This window comes from Strix aluco, chromosome Z, assembly GCF_031877795.1.
Source record: "Strix aluco isolate bStrAlu1 chromosome Z, bStrAlu1.hap1, whole genome shotgun sequence".
NCBI lineage: Eukaryota > Metazoa > Chordata > Aves > Strigiformes > Strigidae > Strix > Strix aluco.
The window spans coordinates 1,875,405-1,900,951 of record NC_133971.1 but is presented as its reverse complement, the minus strand read 5'-3'; the positions used below and the strand labels follow the sequence as shown (position 1 = coordinate 1,900,951).

The window sequence follows — 25,547 nt, the reverse complement described above, 5'->3', positions numbered from 1 at the left end:
CCATTTCACATATAGAATCCATGTATCTCTCTATAAATAATTTTGGTTACTAAGTGTAATCATAAAAAAAAAAGATAAAGTAACTGCCAGACGACTATTAAAGAACGGAATTTGATAAACAATGGTCCAGTCCTACCAAAAGAACCACTCTAAATGGTGACAGGGGAGTCAAAAATGTATATTTCTACATTTTACATGACTGATACCCAGCAAAGAGAGTTACTTATAACTGGATTGCACCCAAATCAACAGTTGTTGAGGCAGTCAAGGTGTAGCCTCTCCATGCCATTTGCTTTTTCAAAATAAGTCATAACTTTGTAAGAATCTATTATTTTCAGAGCAGTCTTTTCACTGACCAACTATATGTCTGTATGTGTATCACCATCATGTAATTCTGAAGCATCTACTGGAAAACTTACCCATGTATAGGCTTTAATTAATTTCTATTTTAAATTGTAAATTTCTGATCTGACCTGTTTTCAAACAGATGATACATTCTTGAAAGCTCTGCTAATAAAATACAAGTTCTATTTACCTGAATGGAGGAACCTGCCTTTTCTGGGACATAATAAAGACTCTCCACATTTTCCAATATTTTCCTGATACCTGATTCTCAAAATACTAGCTGGCAATCAGAAGACCAAAGTCAACAACTATTTCTCATATACCCAGGAACAACACACACAAAACCAGAAGTCATATAAAATGGATATATGCCCTTTCTTCTTTTCATAACAAGACTTTTCTGGAGATTTCAGAGGGATTAACACCTACCCTGTGAAGGCCAGCCTGCCATTCTTTTGTCAAGAAAAGCTTAGATACTACAGTGAAATAAAATTCATCTTGCACAGAACGCTGTAATAAACCTTTTTTTAATTAAATATTTTAAACTCAAGTGAAAAACAAAGGTAGTCTTTCCAATATTTGCTGAAGAGATGCCAAAGACATTTGCAGTGCAAATTGAAATTAATTTTATGGCAGTCACCTATCCTGCTAAAAAAATCTACTCATAAAATTTCTCTTGCAACACTGCTGAGCTAATAGTTGGTTCTTTCACTTGTTAACAGGATGAATATCCTAAAATATATTTATTTTGCCTAAACATAGATATACACAGAAGTGGTTGCACTGCAGAGTTGTGTTAATATTTGGCAAATAATGACATATAAATTTCCACCTTGCCAACAAGGATGAGATTTTAAAAGAAAGAACACTTAACAGTTCACAGTGAAAATGGAAAAGTACCATACTATGATTCATTTTGTACAATGAACTGCAGACATGCACTATAAGTTACAGTAACTGGAAACATTATCACCAGTATGCAAAAATCAGAAAATTCTTGGGCCAGATATGCAATTACCTACATTTATGATGAAGTATCGCTGTCATCCCCACAGTCAAGTCAGCCACACTGAGACCTCTGTGATTAAGAGAACACTAAAAGCATTGCTCCTGACACACTACTGCTTTTGAGAAGAGTTTTCAAAATTCCCTCTCGAGCTTTTTCCCAGCTCTGAGTGCTGTTCTAGCTGTGGGTTTGAAGGGGAAAGCTGCAGAAAAAGGCAGGGCCCATAGGATATCTCTAGCTATGTCTATAAATCCTACATCATAACAGTGAAAGTTTTCAGATGCAAAGGAAGATAAATGCTCAAAACAAAGTTGTAGAGGGCTAATATAAGAATTAGATCACTAAATAATAGTATGATTTTAATCCTCACCTGATAAGTAACGTTTATAATTCCTCAGACTGCATTAAAATTATTTTGGTATGACAGGAATTTGAGCAACGCATACATACTTCCTCACCCTTTTTACTGCCAGGACTTTTTCTGGTTATTTTTGCTGGTCCATTTGCACCAAGAGAAATTACCCATATCTGTTTTAATACTGATTTGATATTGCTGTTTGATTTTCTAAGTGTTGAAAACCCACACTTGTAAAAAAAAAAATAAAAAATTACCCCCACCCAGGCTTAGCTAGGTTTATACAAACAAACAAACAAACAAGAGTAGCAGTACAAAGCTTTTTGGGAACCCAAACGGGACAAAAGCTGCCTTTGTAGCTGGGCTGCAGCAGCCCTCCAAGTCTTCAAGGTGACACAGTTGCAGAGGGAAGGGGGAAGCACCGCATCAGCGGCAGGTGCAGAATGTTTAATCTAGCGTTGAAAGGCCACCATTCCCAACACATGGCAATTGGGCTAACAGGATTGACATCAGGGGACTCGCTCAGCAAGGACACCAACCTCTGAATGGTGGGGGCTTCTCCCAGCAGCTGCCGGAACGTCAATCAGCAGAAGGGGAATGTTACAGGGGTCACAGTTTGGGGCTGGTTCTCTATGCCTGACATTTCTATCCGTTAGTCAGGAAGACAATGAGAGAGCCACAAAGCCCAAGCATTACCATAGTCCCATTCAGCGGCACAACAAAATTGAGGGGAGTGGGAAAGGCCTCCAAACACAAAATGATCAACAGGAGAACAACTCAACCTACCCTCCTCAAGGGAAAGATCAGGAGAGTGCTACGGCACCGAGCAGTCCCAGGCTACAGAGACAGCGACGGCTCCGCGAGGGAAGGTTAATCCCACACAAAGACATCATTTTTCAGTTCAACACTAAAGTTTAGTAAAGCTTATTTCTAAGCAAAACTGAACGTCCGCATCTGACCTTGTGGGCAATGCCCTTTCAATGGGAACAGCCAGGGTTTTTAAAAAAACTCAAGGGCGATTACAAGTCATAGGAACAGTTGTAGAACATTATAAATTAAGAGATTCATAATTTGGTTGTACAGAATAATTAATATAATTAGATTAGAATATCTATTAACCCATAAATCCGCAGCAAGATGAAACGGAATCTTGTCTATGAGATAAACTCTAACATCCAAGGACTAAGTTTCTGACAAAACCACAACTAAAGCAGCATTCTCTATCGTGTAGGTTGACAGCCTTCACCTTTGTACAGCAGGCAAGTTTAAAAACAATGAAGTTTTGCAAACAATTAACATACGCAAGATACCTGCATTTAGATGGGGAGCTGGGTTTAAGTAACCTAAACAGAGCAAAATACTTTGAAATCTGCTTTTGACTTTGATACTTCTCCAGTGTTAAAACAAATCCCAGAATCACAGAAGGGTGTGGCTTGGAAGGGACCTTAAAGATCATCAAGTTCCAAGCCCCCTGCCACAGGCAGGGACACCTTTCACTAGGCCAGGTTGCTCAAAGCCCCGTCCAACCTGGCCTTAATTAATATTTTATCTTCAAGAAAGGATTTGTAGCTTTTACTAAAACACATGTATATACAGAAGGACCAAGGGTCACACATGGTACAAGTGGTGGCATAAATCCCATGGTTAATACACGTATATAGTTTAAGAATAACTCTGCACAAAAAACCTGAGTACAACTGGACATCAAACGTTTATCTGCCTACAGAGATAGAAGATCAGGACCTAAAAGTAATGAGGAGATACTTGTGAAGAAACAGGAAAACTAAACACTGTCTGGAAACACAGTTGGTCAGGAGTTGGCATTCCAGTTATGCTGGAATTCCATGTGCAGAGTATGATGACATGAACGCACAACTCCAGCCCTTTACTTGAAGGAAGGGAGGACCACGCAGGACACTCAGTTTATACCAACCAGTTTACTGGCCTGTCTTCATGCATAAACAAGAGAAAATCTAAAAGAATTGCACTTTCACCTGAAATAACCCAGTTCCGAGATCTACAACTCCTTGACAACGTGAATACAGCATATACTGGCTTATTTCCACAGCAATGCTTATAGATTTTTTTCAACACTGTCCCTCATTTGTGATGATTTTTACCCTTCAACCTCTCTTTTTGCATTAAGAATCGGGCTCTGATGCTCATGGTACCCAAGAAGGTTTTTTCTTAATTCAGAAGTTGAATTCAACAAAAAACGTTCATAAACCAAACACGTAAGAGATGTTAAATGCTAGTGTGAACATTTTGTGGGAACGTTTCTCAGAGAAACCAAAATTGGATTTCTTAACCTTTTAACCTAAAATTCAGAACGAATAGCATACAATTCAAATAGGTGAAAGAAAAAAATCTCTTTCCTCTCTAAATAGTACACTGACAAACACAAAAATATCAAAATCTGACTAAAAGAACACATGAGAAAAAAACAGAGCAGTTCAGTTGCTCCAGATTTGTTCCTGTGTAAGATTTTAGTGCATATTCCTTTCCTGCCTGTGCAGTGGCAAATACAGGTTTAAAGGTCTGAGTGCACTGCACTAGCAATGTGCTCTAAGAGCACTATCTTCATAGGGTTTGAAAGGTGGATTTCTGCTTGGTTGCATGGTCACACATTTTTTTTTTTTTCAAGGAAGAAATATTGTCCCAAGTCTTTCAAGAAATGTATGGTAAGCAAAGGTTTGCATACCTCATAAGTCAGGGTTATGCAGGTCAAAAAATCTTCCTCAATAACTTGTAATAAAAAAAATCGAAATCTAGTAGAAATATTTTGGATTAGCATCCACCATATATACACCACACTAAGTTTTATACAGAAATAAATTTGTTAGAATTTGATTTTTCATCTGTTATGGGTGACACAGGAAGAGCCAAGTAAAAGATTTCAAACAAAACCCTGAAGTGATGGAAACCACATATTTGGTGTACCACACATTTACAAGGATACACACAAGTACCACCTGCGGACTCCTATGGTCTATGACCACTCATGATTTACAGACATGATTAAAACAAAAAGAGGGAAAGATCCACTTGTATTACAACAAATCTCGCACACAGAAGAAATTAGGTCAGTATGCTTCACTTTCTCACTACTGATAAATAGAAAAGCTTAAGCTCCTATCTTTCAAAAATGAAGCAATAAAATAGCTCTCAAGTTTATTAATGTATTTGTTTAGGATTTGTTTTGGCCTAATCATACTACCTTACTAATCTTTTTTTTTTTCCCAGTTAACTCCTGAAAGACTATTTCCAAACTATTTACAAGAAAAAGTGTATTTCTGTAATGTTGCTGTAAATGACAAATTCTTTAAGCCTAAGAAAAAAAATTTATCATCTTTGAATGATGTAAATGTTACTCAGATCTGTTAGATTAGTTATTATTAATATGTAGCATTCACAAAGTAGTACTAGGAAATGTCAAGGAATAATTTAAAAGTGATGCAGGTTGAACAGCAATGCAAAAGTAAGCATTATAAATGAGTACTTTCCTATTGCATAAAGTGAATAGTCTGTAGCTGGATATGAAAGAAAGCAGGACTAGACTCTTCTTTTGCAGTTCATTTTTTACAGCTGACCTTCAGTTTGCTCAAATATATAACATCACCATAGTCTATTCATTTCCCTGTAAAAGCAGATTTCTCAAGTATAAGATATTATGTCTCTGAAAAAAGTAAATCTTCTTTAGTTAAGAACCAGGCAATGGAAAAAAAATATTTAAGAGCTCACTCATAAAGGATGAAATCAAAGCATGAAAAATGACTGGCTACAAACGAAAGTAAACCTATATCCAGTAACTTCTCATATATAAGTATACTGAGAAAAACAGAACTTCAGCCGTGGTCTTTGGGAACTTTTGAATAGTATTACTGTTTCCCTTACTGTACACTCTTCCACAGGATTGGTCATTACAAATCTTCAAACCATTTCGGAGATACCCCGCTGCACCGAAAGAGCAGATAGCCACCTGTAGACAAATCGCTCCACTACCAGTGCTGACCCATTTCAGTGTCCCTTGGATGTTGAGGGTTACCTGGGCAAAAAGATGATGTTTTTTTCCGCTTTGGGGGTGGAAAGCAGTTTCACAGTTTTATCCTAAGAAACTAAAAAAAAAAAAAAAGCATAATATTACATTTAAATGATCCTGTCTCTTTGTAAGATTAATATTGCATGACACATGATCTTCCATAGGAGTTGACCAGAAAAATGGTTTGGTGGGAGGTTTTTTTTGGGTTTGTTTTTTTTTTTTTACTAGATTCTGGACAATGAAGGATTTCTTTTCACAAAGCAGTCAGAAGACTGCAGAAACTTCAGCTTCTGCTTTAATAAAAGTAGTAGAAATAAAAAAGAACTATGGACCTTTTCAAATATCATTAGTACTCAGTGTTCTTTTCCACAAGACAGAGCAAACTGCGTAACACTACAGATGGGTGAACTACAGTATCTTGAGGGGAAAATGAAAAAAAAAACAACAAAAAAGCATGTTTCCCTATCAACACCCACAGTTTTCATTTAACCAAACTGGTATGTTGAAAAGAGTATCAACATTGAGACACTGGCCAGGGTGTCAGAAGAAAGTGGTGTAATTTTCAGGCTTGCCACAGATTTTTTGCATAGCTGGTCTAACAGGCTTAATTCCACTGCACCTGTTACTGCACCTCCATTACCACTACGTGTAAAACGTGTTTAATTCCCTTTTTGCTTCTCTTTGAGTCTTCTCAGAAGTGGGGCTATACGCGCCCATTGCATTAAGTGCAGTGAATTCTCCTGCCTTGGCTGTAACCTCCCTGCAAATGTAACACAGGGCAAGTAAAACAATAAAAAACGTACTTTGAAATAAAGTAATTCAGTTTCAGATTCGCAATCGTTAGATCAAAACAGTCTAAGCACCATCATTTTGCAGAGCGGGCTAGAAAGACAGACTCTGGCCACAGAATGCTTATTTTTCATGTCAGCATTTCTAGGGATTATTCTTTTTTTAGTCAAAAACTAAAAAAATCTAAACAGCTCTGTCAAAAAGTATTTTAATTCAGCAACACTGACAGCGGGGAAGAGCAGGTTATCTCTTCATGGTGGCGTCTTCTGACAATAGTAGACTTGGTCTTTAAAGACTATGACCTCTGCTAGTTCAAACTGGCACTTCAGGATGTACAGTTTGGATGTCATCCATAAAAAACAGTACCAAGTGCAGCAAAGGCTTCTAAACGTAACCCCTCTCTGGGTCCATGGGGGCCTGAAGGGCTTGTTCATGTCACCTGGCCAACTGGAGGCAGCTGTCTCAACTCCCTTTGTCCCTCTCCAGAGCCCTGTCCCTCACGCTGCTCCTTCAAACAAGCAACGATGGAAATACTTTTCTCTCTTGGGCAGCAATATCCAAAGCCACCTGAGAAGGCAGCACAGCTCTCAGTGCTGATTATTCTTGGTCAATCAATGACCATGCTTCTTAATTCTGTTTCATTTTGCTAGGCACAGCATTGCTTTCTCCCATCAATTCATCCTCTGCATCTGGACAGGTTGCATTAAACTCTCCTTCAAAAAAAGGGATTTCCTGGCGTTCTCCAGTGACTTTTCCCTAGGCTCTACTGTTCTATCACCTTCCACCCCTGTGTTCTCTTTCTTTTCTGGTTTTATATTGCTATCAATCAACAAAGTGGGTTCCTGTCTTTTCCTCACACAGAAGGGATAGCAGCCATGCCCATCCATGCACTCCTTCATGAGTGAAAAATACACTCCTCGGTTTCCAACTTTCTAAACTTGCCCTTCATTTGAGCAATCTGATTTTCACAACCTCTGGAGAAGCAACTTTATTCAGAATCTGATTCTTTATGTCTCCTGCTATCACACAGTAGCTACAAGGTATTATACAAGGCCCTCTGCCTTCCTACTAATCTTTATTAGAATGTCCTCACCATCCTTCTCTGTGAGTACCCATTCAGCATATTGCATATGATAGCTGGTGGAGTTTGTAAATCCCATAATTATACTTGAGATGTCCAGAGGCATGTACTGCCTTGCCATTAGCACACCATAATCATTTAATGTAACAGCTTTAGGCTTAATTGCCCCTCAAATAAGAGAAGTCCTCTTTTGGGAACTGTGGCTAGATAGGTCAGCAGTGAACTATTTCAGGATAAGATTCTGGAAGCACCTAGGTGTTGCAAGTCAGAACTGAACCCGAATGCCTTGTCTTACACGATCCCAGCTAAGATTGTCCAAGAACTGGACAGCAATCAAGTTGTGGCAGCCTTGCATAATTTGATGTGGTCAAATGCTAAACCACAACATATGATGTACCGCGCAGCTGAAGGACAAGTGACTCCTAGTTCATGCTCCATCATCCAGCTACTTCAGTTATCATCTTCTAAGGTCACATTTTAATGCTTAGTCTGTATCCTCAGACCAGTGGATGTTCCAGCAATTCTCAGTCTACGAAATATCAAGATATACGCACATTTGGAAGAAACAAATATTGGAAGAGAACACTAAACAATTTTCCAGAACAGATTAACCGAATCCAGAACCCGGTCAACAGGAGATATAACTAAGCTTTTCTTTCTCACAAAGTAGCTCTATTGTGTTACTCAGAAATTGACATAACCTTCTGATCAAAAACCAAACAATAAGAACAAAGATTTCAGTCTAATTCATCAGGTAGACAGTGAACTGCACCCCAACACAGAACTTTTACGGTTAGATGTAGAAGAATTTCTTGCTGCTGGTCTCCAATTTGACAATCAAGGAACACTCATACTGCAGTGAGGGGTGGCTAAAAATCAATTAATTCATCAGTCCTTAAGGCTAACAAAATTTCAATAACTTTCTTCCTACTTACCAAACTTTAGCTATATTTTCTATCTGTTTTTGCCTCAGGCTGAATTGTGTTGAAAATTTCACAGTAAACAGTTCATCTATATCCAAGTCAAAATACAAATACATTAGTGTGCCAACTTTATGAAAATCCAGCAAACTTTGCTATGAAACACTCTAGTGCACCTTTTTTTTTGTGAATCAGGGACTTGAAATTTGGCTGGGATTTACTCCTCCCATTCCCGTAAGATTCTACTCAAAACTGGCCAACCTATAAACTTTTGAAAATGTATAATTCACACATTCTCAATAGACACTTCTTAAATTTTAGCAGCCAAAGTATACAAAGACTTAACGAAGCAAGTGCTTGCTATGCAGATGAAGGTTTGCACTTGCTAAATTCATGTCTGGACTTGTGAATGAAAAATATGGAGACTGTCTTGCTGTGTCTCTGAATCAATGTGTATCAAAAAATACATGGCAGAAGAAAGCTATTCAATATAAATTCAAGAGGGGAGGAAAGAAGAGAGTAGGAGGGAAGGTAGGCAATCATGTGGATGTGGATATTAGGACACAAAACAAAGGGCTGAAAACTGGCTGGAGGGAATGGAAGACAGAAGCAGCCCAGGGGATTTACTTCTAAACCAATATTAAACTGTCCAGAAACAAAGTCTGAAAGACTATACCTCCATAAACTGCCCACAATCACACTTTCAGGCAAGAATAGTGATGCTCCAACTTGATCCTCAATCCAAAATGCCAATTTTATAGATAATCACACACCACACATACATAATTTTTAAAGAAAAGCAGAGCTGAGACTACTTCTCCAGACAAGTATCACCTTCTACTGCAAGCAATAAAGAAGTATATGCACTTCAGAAACAGGCTGGGAAAATGCCTACAATGGGAAGTATTTGAAAAGCTACTACTGATCCATTCTGTAAGAAAAAGAGTAGTGTTGCAGACTGAAACATCCTTAACTCAGGATACCCGAGCTGTAATAAATCAGCCTCTTTCTTTGTATATTTGTGAAGATATCCATGAAATTTTGGTTTCCTAAATAGGTCAGTGTATGATGCAACTGGTAGAATAGTATTTACCCATAACATTTAAGAAGAGGGACTCCAATTTCAACTGTTACCCATCATCCCCCAGATTTATGTCAGGATAACAATATCTAGAATTTGTTATTACTATTTCATTAGCAGCTCAGAACATGAATAAACTGCCCTCTACAAAGTTAAAGACCTTCCTGCTCCAGGAAAAAGGAGGCCACATCTTTCGAAGCACATTCATAACTTTTGTTGGACACAAAATTAGTTAGGAAGCTGAAAGTGCACCGTATTTACTTAATAATGTCAGTAAAGGCATATGCACAGAATAGTATGGTAGAATATTCTAAAACAGATGCAAAATCTGATTACACATGATTCTTCCTAGTTCTACCTGAACATTCACCAAATTAATTATATTCAGCATTACTTTCTAACTTAATTTTTAAACCGAAATACATTTAACAGATAGCTCAGATGGAGTTATTTTTAAACAACACAACACCACAACTTGTACAAAATGCACGCAAAGAAGCAAAGTTTGCATCAGAACCTTATCAGATTCCATGCACATACTGATCCCTAGGGGCATGTCCCTCCCCATTCATAAAGACAGGATCATAATTACTGCCAGACATCATCAGAGGGGGAAAAAAAGCAACAAGAATATTCCAAAACTTAAAAAAACGCCCTCACCCCCACTAACTAAACATCTTCTCTACATGTTAAAATTTTTTGCAGCCAACCTATTGGAGCCTCCCTTTTATTCCTTCCTATCTTTCCTAGAAGGCTTGGAGTCTTCTCTTTCCAGTACAAAAATTAAGAACAGTAAGAGAAACTTCCTATTAAATCTGCTGCTGGACTGGATTTAAATAATACCTTCCTGAACTTCAGACTTGTGTTACTCCAGAAGGAAAAACTGGAAGGGAAAGGTGACAGATTTGCACTGTTTGATTTGAAAAATAGTAAAGAGACCCTTCCTGGTAGGATGGTGTAGAGGAGCTGGGAGTGCTATAAATGCCATGGGGGGATACTGGGACCAAGCTGACTGCCTTGTAAAGATTCTACCTGCCTTGACAAGCAGAAGTTTACAAGCCAGGCCTAAATCACTCACTTCTACTTAGTCTGGACTTACTTTATACAGGGAAAGGATGACTGTGCAAAGCTTGCGTAAAGCTGCTGTACTCCAGTTTCTAGAATGGATCATCCTCCCAACAATCAACCTCACGTCACTGCTGTGAGCCGTCTCGCTGTGGGGGAGAAGGGCTGAAGCAACTCACGCAGAGTCCCCCCTTACCTCTAGCTTTGTTCCCAAGGGGAAAAACGCTGTTTTTCACTGCCCCTGCCTGTGCGTACCAGTTTGCAGGGGTCTGCTGCCCAGGGCTGGCAGTCCACACGTCCTTTACAAGCACGAAGATCATTTAAAATGGTATTAAAAATAGGTCTACTGCCAAAACCAGCATTTGCAGCTGTGGCCTCAACACCAACTTCATAAAAAAATCAAAAGGAAGTAAGTTTCAACATCACTATTAGCATAAATGTCTTGTGACTGTATCTCACAACATTAAAAGAAAGCCAAGACACTTGTAAAATTGATAATTGTTGTCTTCTCTTTAAATTTTCATTTTTTATGTGGACATACTGCATTAAAAAACCCCAGACTTGCGAGTAGTATCTCAACAAATATAGATGCTGAATGTCACCACAGTAAATACCTCATATTTTTGACACTGATCCAGTACTCTCTTATATAGGAGCAGTAGACAGATTTCATTTAACTGAGCACATGGTGCAGCAAGGATATTTCTCCAGGTTCTATATAGTTTTTATAAGACTATGTCAACTGTCATTCTTATGAATCTTTTGTTTTTAGAGAATTATTACCTATTTCTAATGAATTCCTTACTTAAAATATTTCAATAAGGATGTCCAGAGGAAAAAAAAACATACAACAGCTATATTAAATTTAATCACAGTGCAAGTCAACCTGTATGACATTTGAAATAATATTATCTTTGAGGAATAGTCAGTACAACTCCTTTTTAATATATCGTAAATTACTGGGTTCAAAGAAAACAGTAACCTGAAACAGTATTTTTTCAGTGCTGTAAAATATAATCAGCATTTCCAAAAACAGGAAAGTCACCTGAAGCTTCCAAACCCAAAAGACATAAGAAATCAACTACGATTTTCCGTGAATGCCACACATCTTATATTAACATTTATGAAATTGAAAAGTTACAACCAACTAGACAATTAATGTGCATTTATCTTTTTCTACAAGCACATGTATATACGTGCATACATACACACAGAGGCATTTCAGAAAGCAGTAGTTTTAATTTAAAAAATGTAAGCTAGAGGAAAAAAAATGGCTGAAAAAGAAGTATTTGCCTAGCTGTAAATATAAAATGATCACACCATAAAACTATTACCATGAGGAAGTAGAAACAAGGTAAAAAACTACTGTTGGGTAAGTTCTCAATTAAATTATTGAAGACGAACAGAAGGACTTGGGAGACATGAGTGATGTTTTCAAAATATTAATTACATGGAATTGGTAATAAGTCAAAGTAACAAATACTTATTTTGATTGTTTTTGGTGCTTTAAGATTACTTTATATTGGAGCTCTTGCCAAACCCAAGCAACCTCTCCCCCAAAATTTGGTACAAGTAATGCTAGAAGTGAGACCTTCATTTCCAGCAGAAAAAGAATTAAAGCATTTCTTGTTATTTGAGGACAGAGATATTTGAGCAGTCCAGTCAGACTCTTGCACATAGTTTTTATTTAAAACTCCCTCTACTCTCCTGTCCTCACACCTGCATGAAACGACCTTTAGAAAAATAAATTCAATTTGCAGAAAACCTCACAGGACACCACAGGTAGAGAAGGTGAACATACTGTATGGGATGGTTGGGGGGGGTTTAATCTGAATCAAGAAAATAGCTGAACGTTGTTACTTTAAGAAAGGGTCTGTTTCAAAATAAGCCAAGACGTCAAATACTGATCTAACATGGTGAATACAAATATAATGAACAAAATATGAAGAATGTGAACATCAATAAAAAAGACGAAATTAATCACACTCTTTTGACGCTGCTTATATAATCAAAGCCAGTAAATGTGTGATTCAACACGAGGCATTAATTAATAAATGATATTTTAATCAATTGTTAGTAATAACTGTTTTCAGTATTTGTTTGACAATAACACTGTATTCTTAAAATGGAATCCCAGAATCGCTTATTTTTATCATCAGCTGGTATCAGTTGAATATTAGCACTCAGACAGTCCTAAATTCAGTATAAATATCACTGTTCATGAACCAGGGCTGTCAAGTCTTGAAAATCCTGTATCTGATCTCAACCATGCGTGATGTGGAAGGTGCATATTCCACATGAGTAGCTTCTGTATTTCAGGGAAAAGCCTCCTGTTATCAGCATTCAGGAACTCATTCCAGAAGACCCAATGCTGGGGGAAGAGTTGGGATTCAAAACACAGGCTCAGTTACCGAGGGTCAGCACAAACTCAATCACCTGTGCACTGAAGCACCGTGAACATTTTCTGCCTAGATTTTTTGAATGATTTTTAGAGTAAAAAGAACATTTACTTATTAGCTAAGTATGTATGCTCTTAAGGTAAACTTAAAATGGCAGTGAGTAACTCCTAAGAAAGAAACTTTAAAATAAATGATAATATTTAATCCCCTCTCATTTTTAAGGGTTCTTATTCATCAGAAGCAAGCAACAGTATAAGACGACAGCGCTATTAAGTACAACTCTGTCTTTCACAGCTAAAAGACCAATTAAAATTAATCGTTACAAAGAAAAAGAAAAGGTGAAAAAAAAAAAAAAGAAATGAAGATTAAGTTGTTTTCCCTCATGTATCAGCAATTATTTACACCCAAGCTTCATTATCTCTTCTACCCTCCAAAGCAATCTGAAGTCTCACTGCCTTTGGCATAATAGAGATGGAGGCTGCATGTAGCGCACAATATAACAGGTTAAGCTATCTGCGCCAATCTCTCCCTTTCCTAAGAGGATTAGCACTGCAATATGGTGTAACAAATGGTTGTGAATAAGCAAGACGGTACACCTGGACTTCCCCAAAAATAATCGTCCAACTGAATAGCCTCAAACCAGGTTTACTCTTTAAATGTTGCTGAGATGAAAGACAACTAAATTCATAACCCCAGAATTAAAAAAGACCAACACACACCTGTGGTTTGACATGTTTAAAAATTCTTAATATTCTCTAAGTTTAAAAAAAAAGCTCATCAACATATATGGGATTCTCACTGTTCTGTTTTTTTTCCCCTCTCAAAAGAAATCACTGAAAATGGAATAATTCCATTTTCCTAATGACATATTTCACCCTATTATGTCTACTTTCATTGTCTAATTCTATATAGAAGCATATGGGGTTTTTTTAATAAACATACCCTATGCAACTCAACTTTCCTCCAAAGGGAACACAAAGCGAATTGCCTGGGATGGGTGATAATAAAAAAAGCAACACCACTTATTAATTTTGTATAAGTTATCTGCCACCCTAGAGATTCCTTCGAGGGGAAGAACATGTCTGAATTTCACCATACAGTGCCACAGGCACAAAGTGAGAGAAACTAAACAAGCACATCCTGAAGGGAGAGAAAATGCCTGCAGCAGCAAATGACCTACTACATACCTCACTCTCAGATTTTTTGATGTTATAATTTGTTAATTTCAGGAAAAAAAAGACAATTACCCACAGTTTTAGTTTGTTCTAGCAGAATTATTAAACTTTCTAAAGTTTTTGATCAAAAGTGACATATATCGTTCAAAAGATCTGTGTATTTTCAAAAGATTACAATCCTGGGTAAATTTGCATGACAAAGTCTTTGCCATATCTATTTCCTTATTACCTGAAGCAGCAATGTGCATTATTAGAACAGTACTAAACTATTTAAGGATGAAGCATATCAAATTTTTATTTGAATTCCTGTGCATTAAAGTTAATATTTTCCAGCTCAATGCACAGTAAGCAAAAGATAATTTTATTCAAATATGCATTTCATGGTATGAATAAGGAAGTGTTCATCTCCCCATTGAATTGGTAAGTCTTTTAAGTAATGATTCATTTGAAAAATCAACAGGGTATTGGCAATTTAGTGTAATATTAAATACATACATATACCATACCTATACTGGCACAAATGTAATACTGCTTCTATGATATATAAAGAATACAATTTACAGATTATAATGCATTAAGATTAGTTAGGTGATAGTTTAACCATCTGTACGTTTAATAAATAAGACAAAAGACAATTTTAATATTTCTAAACAGGCATTAGATATGTTTATATGTTACTGAGTTAACTTCTTTAAGGCCCTGTATTAATATGCTCCTGAATGAATAGAACAAAGGTGTTGGCTACCGATTTTTTTTTCATAAAGCAAAATGAAGCTAATGACTTAAGATTAATATGTCAGCTAATGAACAATTAACAGGTCACCCCATCCTATATGAAAGCAGTTTTAATAAGTTAAGATTATCCCTGTTAAAATTACGTTTCATGAAGAATAAAAAAAAGTTTGCGTGCATACCTATACTACTTAGCATGGTGCCAAGTCTCAAAAGTCTCTATTAACACAATCATTGACAAGATCACCCAAAAGAAAAAGTTGCCAAAAAAACTTATGAAAGTTATTTTAAAAGCTTTGTTCCATGATCAGATAAGCATACTTAATTACACTTTTTTTTTTTTTTTACATTGTTTATTACACACCAAAAAACCACCCCAGCAAAGTTCCCATCCTAAATCACGCCATCCTGTGAAGGCACTGGTGCGTTGTGCGAACTGAGGTGCTACCCGACCACAACTTTACTGGACCATCCCAGCTTGAAACGTGAGATACAACTGCTCTACAGCAAATCAGCTGAAATAAATAGTTACTCCTACGTACTGCTCTCAGATATAAGGGACCACAAAGCTATAACACTTCCACAAACCCAAATGCTCTGAATCAAGCCAATACTGGATTACAACTTTATTTTCTTCTAACAGGATTCTTACAAAGTAGTCTGTATAGAGTAAAATCCAAACCACAAATAAGTACTGTATTTCCCAGTACAATCATACCAGTATGTATTTACTCATTTCTCTTACAAACGCTACGCATGTGGCAAATTTAAAATAAACATATTGAAGATCTGTACCACAACGGAAAAAGCCTCATCGCAATTTCCGAACAATTAAAAGGTCATGGTTCCACAGCCAGCTTCCCACAGGCAGATCTTCAAACCTTCTCCACACAGGAAGAGTAAGTAGTACATTGCTGAATTGAGGCTAGTCAATACTTTCTTGCTAAGTTTTATTAAAACTCTGCATGCAGAATATTCCCTACCAAATAAACTCATCTATTCAGGTGGTACAGATCTCATTTCAATATAACCCATCAGAAAATACAATGCTGTACTTCTGAAAAACATTGATTATGCATTTGCTAAAGTCTTGTTCAGGTACTGTCCAGCGTGATGTCAGTGATTTTACTTTCCTTTAAGAAAAACAAAAAGTGCAAATAAGTAAATAATTAACGAAGGGTAAGAGGCTTTTATTCCAAAGCCATTCATGCATTATTTAGCAATATTTTGTACGGTACGCATATACTACACTGTGTATTGAAAGCACCATTTTTAGTAAGATTTTGCCTCTCAAAATAGCTGCTTTAACAAAAGCCATGATACAAAACAGTCAGAAAAACAATAAATTTCTCATAAAACCTGAAATTGTAAAACATAATTAATGCAAAGTGAGATGAATTTAATTTCATAGTAAAACTGTTCATCTCTATAGAAATCAATGACCTTATGCACTGGATGTTCATTTAATGCTATTTAGATCTAATTTTTAAAATTAGTTAATGTACACTATGCTTTAAGCTTATTTAGTAAGGTTCAAAGTTGCCAATGTTTCCTGTTAGCTAAAATGACTATTTGCAGAATAAGAGAAAGCTAGCAAATCTAGAGTTGTGTTTTTATGTAGAATTCAATCTCCATTCTTACAATTATTAGCGTATACAGACAATAACACACTACAAAATTAATGCATTGCCTTAAGTAGATGACATTATTTTTGAAGCAGACTGATTTTGTAATACTGCACACATTTAAACAAAAGCTCACAGTTTAAAAAACAAAAGGAAAAGAAGATACAATAGAACTGCAAACCTGACCTATCTCTAATCTTTTCTTTTCAAACCTAGGCTACTCAAGAATCTTCAACTAATTATTCCATTTTATTGATGGCATTTTTCCCAAGGGAAGTTATTTAAAAAGTTTAACCCCTGAGCAAGTCATGGCTTCTCCTGCCTTTGAAAGTGTCAAGTGCATTGATTATAACTGCAGGAAGTGTTACCTTCTACCCAGAGAATCTCACCCTGCACAATCTTAAACACTGTCTCTCTCCCAAAACGGCTTTGATTCAGCAATTCAGACCGCTTCAGCTGATATTAAAGGCAGAAGCACCACAGAAAAGGGATCAGCAGTTAAAACGAAATACAAAGAGGAAAAAAACCAGATCTTGGATATAGTACCACAAAGCTTGAGAGAAAAGCAGATTTGAAAAAGACATCAGAGTGACTAAAAAAAGAACAACATGACAGAAATTAAACAAGATTTTTATGTTCGCCTTCTATGCATTTAAACTCATCCCAACCTCTATTGAAATTCCGATCATACCCAAACCCCAAGGCTTTTGACATACTTTCAAAAATCCACACCCCCTCTTACTCTTTTCTAAGTCTCCAGAGTCACTGTTAGGTATCCAACAAGTTGAAGGGGAGGAGGGGGGGAAAGGACGAATTGTAATATGCATATGATAAAAAGGCCATTTATACTCATATTAAACTTTGTTTCTAAAATGATTGTCATTATTTTAAATATTCAGTGTGTGTTCTTAACCCCGTAATTAGCCACTGAAAGGAATGCTCAAATGGTTTGGGGAGGGGGAGGATATTTTCAAGCCACATTTATCCAAATATCTTGAACAGTTTTTCTTAGGTCAGTGACAAATAAGAGTAAACTAGCACAAGGTGCTACAAGGTTCTAAAGCATGACAGCCAGCAGAATGAAGGAAGACAAAGCAATCTGTAAGTATCTCTACATTATCAAATTAACGTAGCACAGAAAACTCTAAGAATGTAATATACACAATTAATACAACAACAGTAACATGTCTTGGAAAGGATGCACTAAATTCCAAAGGGTAATTGGATTTTCAGAACTGCAAGTGGGTTTTTTTCCAGTTCAGTCATGACAGGGCCAGAAGGTAATGATACATCTGCCATGATGCAACAAGCAGACCTGTCTTCTGTCAAGAGTTGAAATCATAAAGGAATAAGCTGTCGTTAGCAACCTCTCTCCAAACAGTAGAGCTGTCATCTCATTGTTTTCCTTTGCTGGCATGGGGGCTGGTGTGGGCTTACATACCCTGTCAGTTCAATATTAGTCTAAGCTTTTAACCTTTTCTTGAAATTCTGACTTAATAGTTATTAACTCCTGTACAGCTTATTATGTATTATTATGTATTTTGTGATCGATTAATATTGCTTTCAACTAACTGCGCAACTTTTCCTTCTATCTGCTTGGTGATCAGTAATGCAAATCAGTATTTGAGAGATTATCAATTCCTCATAAAACGTTTTAGAAGGATTTAAATATATTGCTTTTTGAATTTTCTTTCCAGAGTACGGTGTATTTCATGCCAATTATACGTGACAAATTATTTAGTAATACATTGTAATTTGTGTTTATGTTTTTAGAAAGATCTCAAAAAGACCATCCAGCTAGCTATGTAACTTAAGTTTTCTTAATATTATCCCCACAAAAGTAGGAGTTCTAAATAAAGTTTTCTCTAGTATGAAGTACTCTACAAGCAACGTTAGTTCTATGGTCTAACAGAAAGAGCAAACGCAAATACATATCCCAGAGTCAGAAAACTGGTATTTGAAAGAAAACAATATAGCACATTACTGCCCATTTTAGTGAAATTTTACTTTCAGAAATATATTAGAATGCCCAAATAAGACTATGATTAGCACTGCAACTATTAATAAATAAATGAAGTATTTTACCATCTTTCTGCAACAATATACTTAGCAGACATAAAAGGTACATAAATATTAGTATTCCGCAGAAGAACTGTGATTGCAGTGAAATGTCAGCTGTGGTTTTTTTCCAGAAAGTGTCACTTGCCCATCTTATTGAAATTATGCTAAGCATGTATAAACTGTAAGACAAAATTTTAAATCTTAGGTTCCTAAAATATGACCAGCAGAACAAAGAGGATGTTGTCTAAAAAGATATTCTATGCTTAAAAGCGAGATGTAAAAACCTTTCAGTAGGAATTCTTGTTTGTGTAGTTTAAAAAAAGCATAATTTCTTGACAACAATGTGTAAGTATCCACTTTTGAAACCGGCTGATTTTTACAAAATGGAAACACCAAAATGTGTTACCGTACCAGTTACTAACCAGTAAGGTTACTAAATTACATAAAAGTTATGGCGGGTAAATTTACTACTGTTACACTGAATGATTTTGTTGTTCCATTCAACTGAGTTACAAAACTCATGACACCTTATTGCAGGATGAAGAAGTTAACCACCCTCACCAACCTGATAGTTTTATACAAATTAATGATACTGAGTGAATACCTCCAATATTCTGACCAAAAAATATTCGTAAGAACAGAAATTGTTAAGAAAATGAAGTAAGAAGAGTAGGATAAACACAAGAAGAAAACGGAATCATGTTTTATCAGCCATTAAAGAAAGATTTCCATAGCTGATACCCATCTTATTCAAACCTTTTTTTTGTTTCTTCATGGAAAGTCAGATTTTTGGGTGCTGTTGCATTTCTTCTGAAAAACTCATCCAGGTTCTTTGAAGAAGCTATTTTTCTGGTGCTATTACCCCTGTGTCAAGCATTAATTCTCCTTTAAATAGTAATAAAAATATCTAAGCTATCTTAAAGTGTGATGAATTTGAAACCAGGCAAGAATTCTTGAGATTTTTTAAATTTTTTTTTTTTAAAAATCAAATAACGGACAGTTGCTGTGGTTCAAATTTATTAGGATCCTTTGGACCACAGCTGTCTTCAGTAACAAATGCGCTGAATTTCCAAAGACACAGAAAACATCCAACAGTTTCTTTGTACTCGTGCAGTAAGCTGATGTCCTCTTTATTCCCTAGAGGAAAAGGTATCAAAGATAAGACTACTCCAAAATTCTTCTCAATGTCCAGACCTAGGTAAGCTGAGCTTCCATTTCCCCAGGGAACAAACTTTCTCTGTAAGTAGATCAACTTCAGCTTCTCCTCGCCCAACACTCAGTGAACTTTAACCTCCTCCTCAAGAGCCTGGTGACCGAGGTCCTCACAGGGAACATGGGAGCCCCTGAACTACACAAACAAAACCAGGAATGTAAATCCTTAATTCTTGACACCCCAAATAAATGCCCTCATCACTGAATTAAAGAATTTACCTCTGTATCTCACCATCTCCTCCTGTCGCTGCTTCAGTCCTTGTCTACATGACTAAATAATAACTGATCTGAGAAGAGCCTGACTGTACGGACAGCGAATGAGACATTTACGCGAAATGTAGAAGAGACAGATTAAAATTCCTCTTCTAATTTGCATTTATTTATTTATATAATTTACATTTATATATTTATAAAAAGTGGACTAGCTTCAGTGTGGTATTATAAGTGGAGCAGATCCTCATTCCCAGAGGAGGGACTTGAACTTCAGTCTCTCACACATCGGATGACTGTTTCTGTCAAAAATCAGTTATTTCCCACTGCAGAAAGTTTCAGTAGAAAAGTTCTATTTTAACAAAACAACAAACCTATGCAATATTTATTTCGCACCATATTCATAGGAAATTGTCATCTTTTTTGTTTTAAATATCTTTATAATATATATGTTTTGTTTTAATTAAGCTTTTGTTACAGTCTTACTGCTTTGTATTGTCACATTTGCCTTTTTCATACTTGTTTTTGTAAAGGAGGTCTTTTCCTACAGTGTTTTAACGTATTTACACATATCTGTCTCTCACATTGTGTACACTTTTCTCCCTCCTCCTTTTCCTACAATCTGTTCTCTATCTAGTAGCTTGTTTGTTCTCCTTTATTTAAAAAATCTCTTTTACACTATCAAGTTTGAACTTCTGAATTAACACATTAATCTTACCTCTTCACATAAAACCTCGTAAACGGCTCCCAACACCTATTACACAAAAGATTGAATCTACACAACAGAGTTTGACATAAAAGATGGAAGGAGCAGCATTACCTACAGGAACCACCCAGATGAAAAGAAAAAACACATTTCTAGCTACTCGAATTCCCACCAGGTATTTCTTCTTGGATCTTTTCTTTCCAATGTGTATCAGCCCCAAGCCACTAGAAGCATGATAAATTTTAAGCCTTTACATTGCTCCCTTATTCCGCACATGAAAAGTTTTTTTTATTTTTTTTTTTCTCAAAAGTGTTGTACCAGAGAGAAATAGTTTCTTTTCTTCTTTTAACTCCCTGGTTGGGAGAGCAGTATCAGTTCATTCTGCTCAATCCCCCTGCTCACTGATAACTCCAGTTTTCACATCCCTGTTTTCAGTTTTTCCAAGAAATGACTGAAGCTTGTTTGTGGTAGTCTCATCACTCTCCACAGAGAAAATCAGTAAGGAAAAAGGTACAGTTTTGACCTACCTAGAGGGCTTTTTGTTTGTTTGTTTGTCTGTTTGGTTTTGTTTTAAGGTAAGCAGAGGTGATATTTCTGAAATAGTTTCTGCACAAAAGACATTTAAGCACTACTTTTGCAATTTTAAAATTATTTTTTTAAAAAAAGAAAACCGAATCTCCAGCAAATGTTTTGAGCTCCTTGTGTATGTTTTACACACACAACAGATCAGTGGAATTTTCAAATCCTGGATACTATTATCTACTTCAAATTCACATAGTTTATTAGAAAAAAAAATCCATGTTCTCCTGTCATCAGCACTGTAATCTTATGCTTTGATAAGATCTGCTGGTTTCATTCAAGGATGAGACCTCCTCTTAGAAGGAACGCTGGAAGATCAAGGAAAATAATTCCTTACTTCAAACTGGCAACATTGCATGAGGAGTTACCACAATTTTCATTCAGGCCGTTTATTGTCTAGGCCAGTTATTTTCACTTCATAGGAGACAGAAGTGCCTAAATCAGCTAGAGGAATGAACACCAGAAAACCCAGAAAAGGATGCAATTTTTATTGTTAACTAAAGTAGGCGTCCTTATATTTCACTCTACCATAATTTCCTGCATTTGGAAGAGTAATTTATATGATCTGTACATGAAGTAGACATGATATCAGCATGTAACTATCTGCATTTGCTTTCTAGTCATAACATAATGATTCCAAATATCTTCAGTGGGGTTCCACTTCCATAAAATACTGCCTTATCTAATCAGATATACATCCAATTCCCACTACAGTGATGACAGGATATGAAAAATTGTATTTAATATAACACAATTGAATATGATCTAATTTTCATTTTGCATGAAAAAAATAATTGCAAATAGTATGTGTTCTAAACATGTAGTACCATTTACCAGAATTTTAAGATCCACAAAAAGGGAAAGTGGGTTTTATAGTAGCTGGAACTACTGAACTAAAGAGAACTACAAATTTAAAAACCATGCTAAGAAAGAAGTCAAAAGACAAGAGCACAAAGTCTGATGTCCCAATGTGACTGAACAAATAGATTTTTTTAAAGATATTTTCCCATCAAACTCTTTGTTTTTTTTGTGTTTTTTTTTAAAGAAGCATACAAAATGCAGGAATACATAATCTGTTTTCAATGATAATAACCTTTGGAGGGAACAATAAAATTTGATCTCTGTCACACTGGCACAATCATTGCATAAAATCAATAAAAATAAGAAAACAGGAAAGATTATCTGTTAATTTAGGGATAGCATCCCAGTTTTAAACACTCAGCCTCTCAAGTTAGCCAGGACAGTAGCACTTCTAGGAAAGAACGAAAATGCAGGCACGTAAGCACTGCTAGAAAAATTTAAGTAGCTACAGCTCTTAGGGTTTCTTGGGAAAGATTTTGGAACTAGCACTCTAGAAATTAACCTCCTACACTGGACCTACCATACACCTATATTACGCACAATAATCCTAAAGTATTTTTTGTTCTGCCTCTCAGTCTTGATTTAAAATGAACAAAAACTTTATGTTAGAAGAAGGCAAGCATTGCTTTCACAAGCCCAGGTTTCTTTTTCACACAAAGTGTAGTCTGGTTCTTTGTTAGTGGATGATACAAACCAAAAATAACTTAATGGCTTAACCTTTTAATATGTTTTCTTTGCTTCATCAAAAAAAAGTAAAAGTTCAAACAATTTTCTATACCGAGTACTTTAAAGCCAACTGCAAAAAATGAAACTTCATTTAGCAAAATATGTAACAGTCACAGTGACAACACTGATTATTTAGAGCATTAGCTTAACTTGGTAAATATAATAGAAATACTGAGTCTTAAATAGGCTATTCTACTGTTTACTACAGGAAGTTTCACTTAGGTAGCAGGATGCAAGAGATGAATTACACCTAGAAAGTTCCAGTGTTAAAAACATTACACAAATTATGCAGTCTCTCACATAGATGTAAATGTAACAAAATAGTGTCCCTAAAATGTAAATGCTTTTTACTGTCAAGTATTGATAGGTGAATCAGAATGAATCAGTATTCAGTGCAAAACTGAAAAAGACTGTGCCTCTAATAAATTCAGTACAAGCCTAGCAAAAAAGCCTGCTGTTATCATGAAAGCTCATGTTATCATGAGATTATAACAGACGTTGAGTGAGAATACGTACAAATTTAATGAAATGTAAAAGAAAACACTTCAAATCATAACAAATTTCTGTAGTGCCTTCTATTGCATCTCATCGCCTGCTAAGGGCTCTTGTCACGTTAGCTGCCATATTAAACTACACGGCAGTGCCGCCACAACAACATGACATACAACTGAATTTTTTTTTTTTTTATAAGAGAGAAACTTGGTTCCGTTAGAAAAAAAGTTATGGAAAAAAACCAAGCCAGTACTCCCATCGTAAATAAAATGATCATATAGGGAAATATTGAACAGTGATTAATGAGTTAAAACATCACAGATCTAGAGCTCTTCACACACAGGGACACACGTACACATGCATATGCACACACGTGCGCTTTCACTTACCTCAATAGCTCTCTTTATATATGGTATCTGCGTGCCACTGTCCAGATCTTCATTAATTATAAGTCTCCTAGCCCACTGACCTGCTCTGACCACTCCGTTACCGTGAATCAGGACCAACATCTTGTCAGGGTTTGTCAAGGCATCTTCACTCATGAAGATAAAGCTCTTTGGTTCACTCTCAGTTGCATCAACCTGCAATTACAGACAACGCGCACTTTTACGCAACAATAAAATTTTTTAAAAGAACATCTGTAGTTATAAAGTTAGCCACCAAATTGATATAAAAACTTTCACCATTTAACAACTATTTGTATACTTAAAGATGAATTTGTGCCCAGTACTAAATAAAAACAAAGCTAATATCTGTGCAACGTAATTCTGAAACATAAAAATATGCTGCAGTTTAGAACAGTAATCCAAAGGACATTAAAATCAAAAAAAGGGGTAAAAAGTATGCTAAAGCTTTGAAACCTAAGTTGTTTACAGAAATTTACTGGCAAAAAAGAAAGTCCATAAAAGAACAATCTATGGAGGGGAAAAAAATAATCACGTAATTTGTCACTTCTAATATGCCTGAAGCAACAATAAAATTCTTACATAATATGAAAAAAATCCTGGAGAGTTCCATCTCAGCCACCTCAACGTAAATACCCAATAAGCCACGTAGGAAACGGTACTGTAAATTTGTCTATTATAAATTTAACAGGATAGGCCTAATAAAATATAGAAATCCAATTTGGGTCTAAATAATTGCTACATTAAGAGTCCTGCACCTGGGTCAATGCTTACCTACTCTGCTGTAGGAACAGATCAACAACCAGCTTTGATATTTAGTAAACCATAATCTAATTCCAAGTTTTGTCCTTACTCTAAAGAGTAAAGCAGCACTTTTTGTTCCATAAAAATGGAAGTTCTATAAAACAGGTCTACACTTGGTTTAGCAAGCCTGGCTCAACGCAGAACTGTGCTGTTGTAAACAACGTGAGAGCAGAAAAAAAAAATCCTGTCTTTTCGTTCTTCCCTTCCTACCATTTGAATACCTAGAAAAGGAAGCATGGAACAGGCAAATCTCCCCGTTCTACTGTACTCCACACCCCATGGCCCACACAGTTACCTGTACAGCTGCTAGAGACAGTCCTGGATTGTTTTATGCTCTGCAACAGTGATGAAAGGCAGGTCAGGATATCAGCCTTCCGTTGAGACAGGAGGAATGACTACTTGGATTCATGGGATCGCAGAATCACAGACTGGTTTGGGTTGGAAGGGACCTTAAAGCCCATCCAGTCTCACCCTCCCACCCCAGGCAGGGCCACCTTCCACTAGCCCAGGTTGCCCAAAGCCCCGTCCAACCTGGCCTTGAACCCCTCCAGGGAGGGGGCAGCCACAGCTTCTCTGGGAAACCTGTGCCAGGGCCTCACCACCCTCACAGGGAACAATTTCTGCCTTAGATCTCACCTAAATCTCCCCTCTCTCAGCTTAAACCCGTTCCCCCTCTTTCTATCCCTCCCCCCCTTTCCTGTAGCCCCTTTCAGTCCTGGGAGGCCGCTCCAAGGTCTCCCCGGAGCCTTCTCTTCTCCAGCTGAACCCCCCAACTCTCTCAGCCTGTCCTCACAGGGGGGTGCTCCAGCCCCCCGAGCATCTTCGTGGCCTCCTCTGGCCCCGCTCGAGCAGGTCCGTGTCCTTCTGCTGTTGGTGCCCC

At 36.6% G+C, this 25,547-nt stretch overlaps 1 protein-coding gene across 6 annotated transcripts in view; it reads right to left on the bottom strand.

Moving 5' to 3' along the window:
• Positions 1 to 25,547, bottom strand: part of ARB2A (ARB2 cotranscriptional regulator A) — a 268,507-nt gene that overhangs the window by 180,262 nt on the left and 62,698 nt on the right. For all 6 annotated transcript variants that reach the window (XM_074812896.1, XM_074812892.1, XM_074812897.1 and 3 more), the window contains one exon: positions 23,849 to 24,040. In XM_074812896.1, coding sequence (XP_074668997.1) covers positions 23,849 to 24,040 — 192 coding nt within the window. The remainder of the gene's footprint in view (positions 1 to 23,848; positions 24,041 to 25,547) is intronic.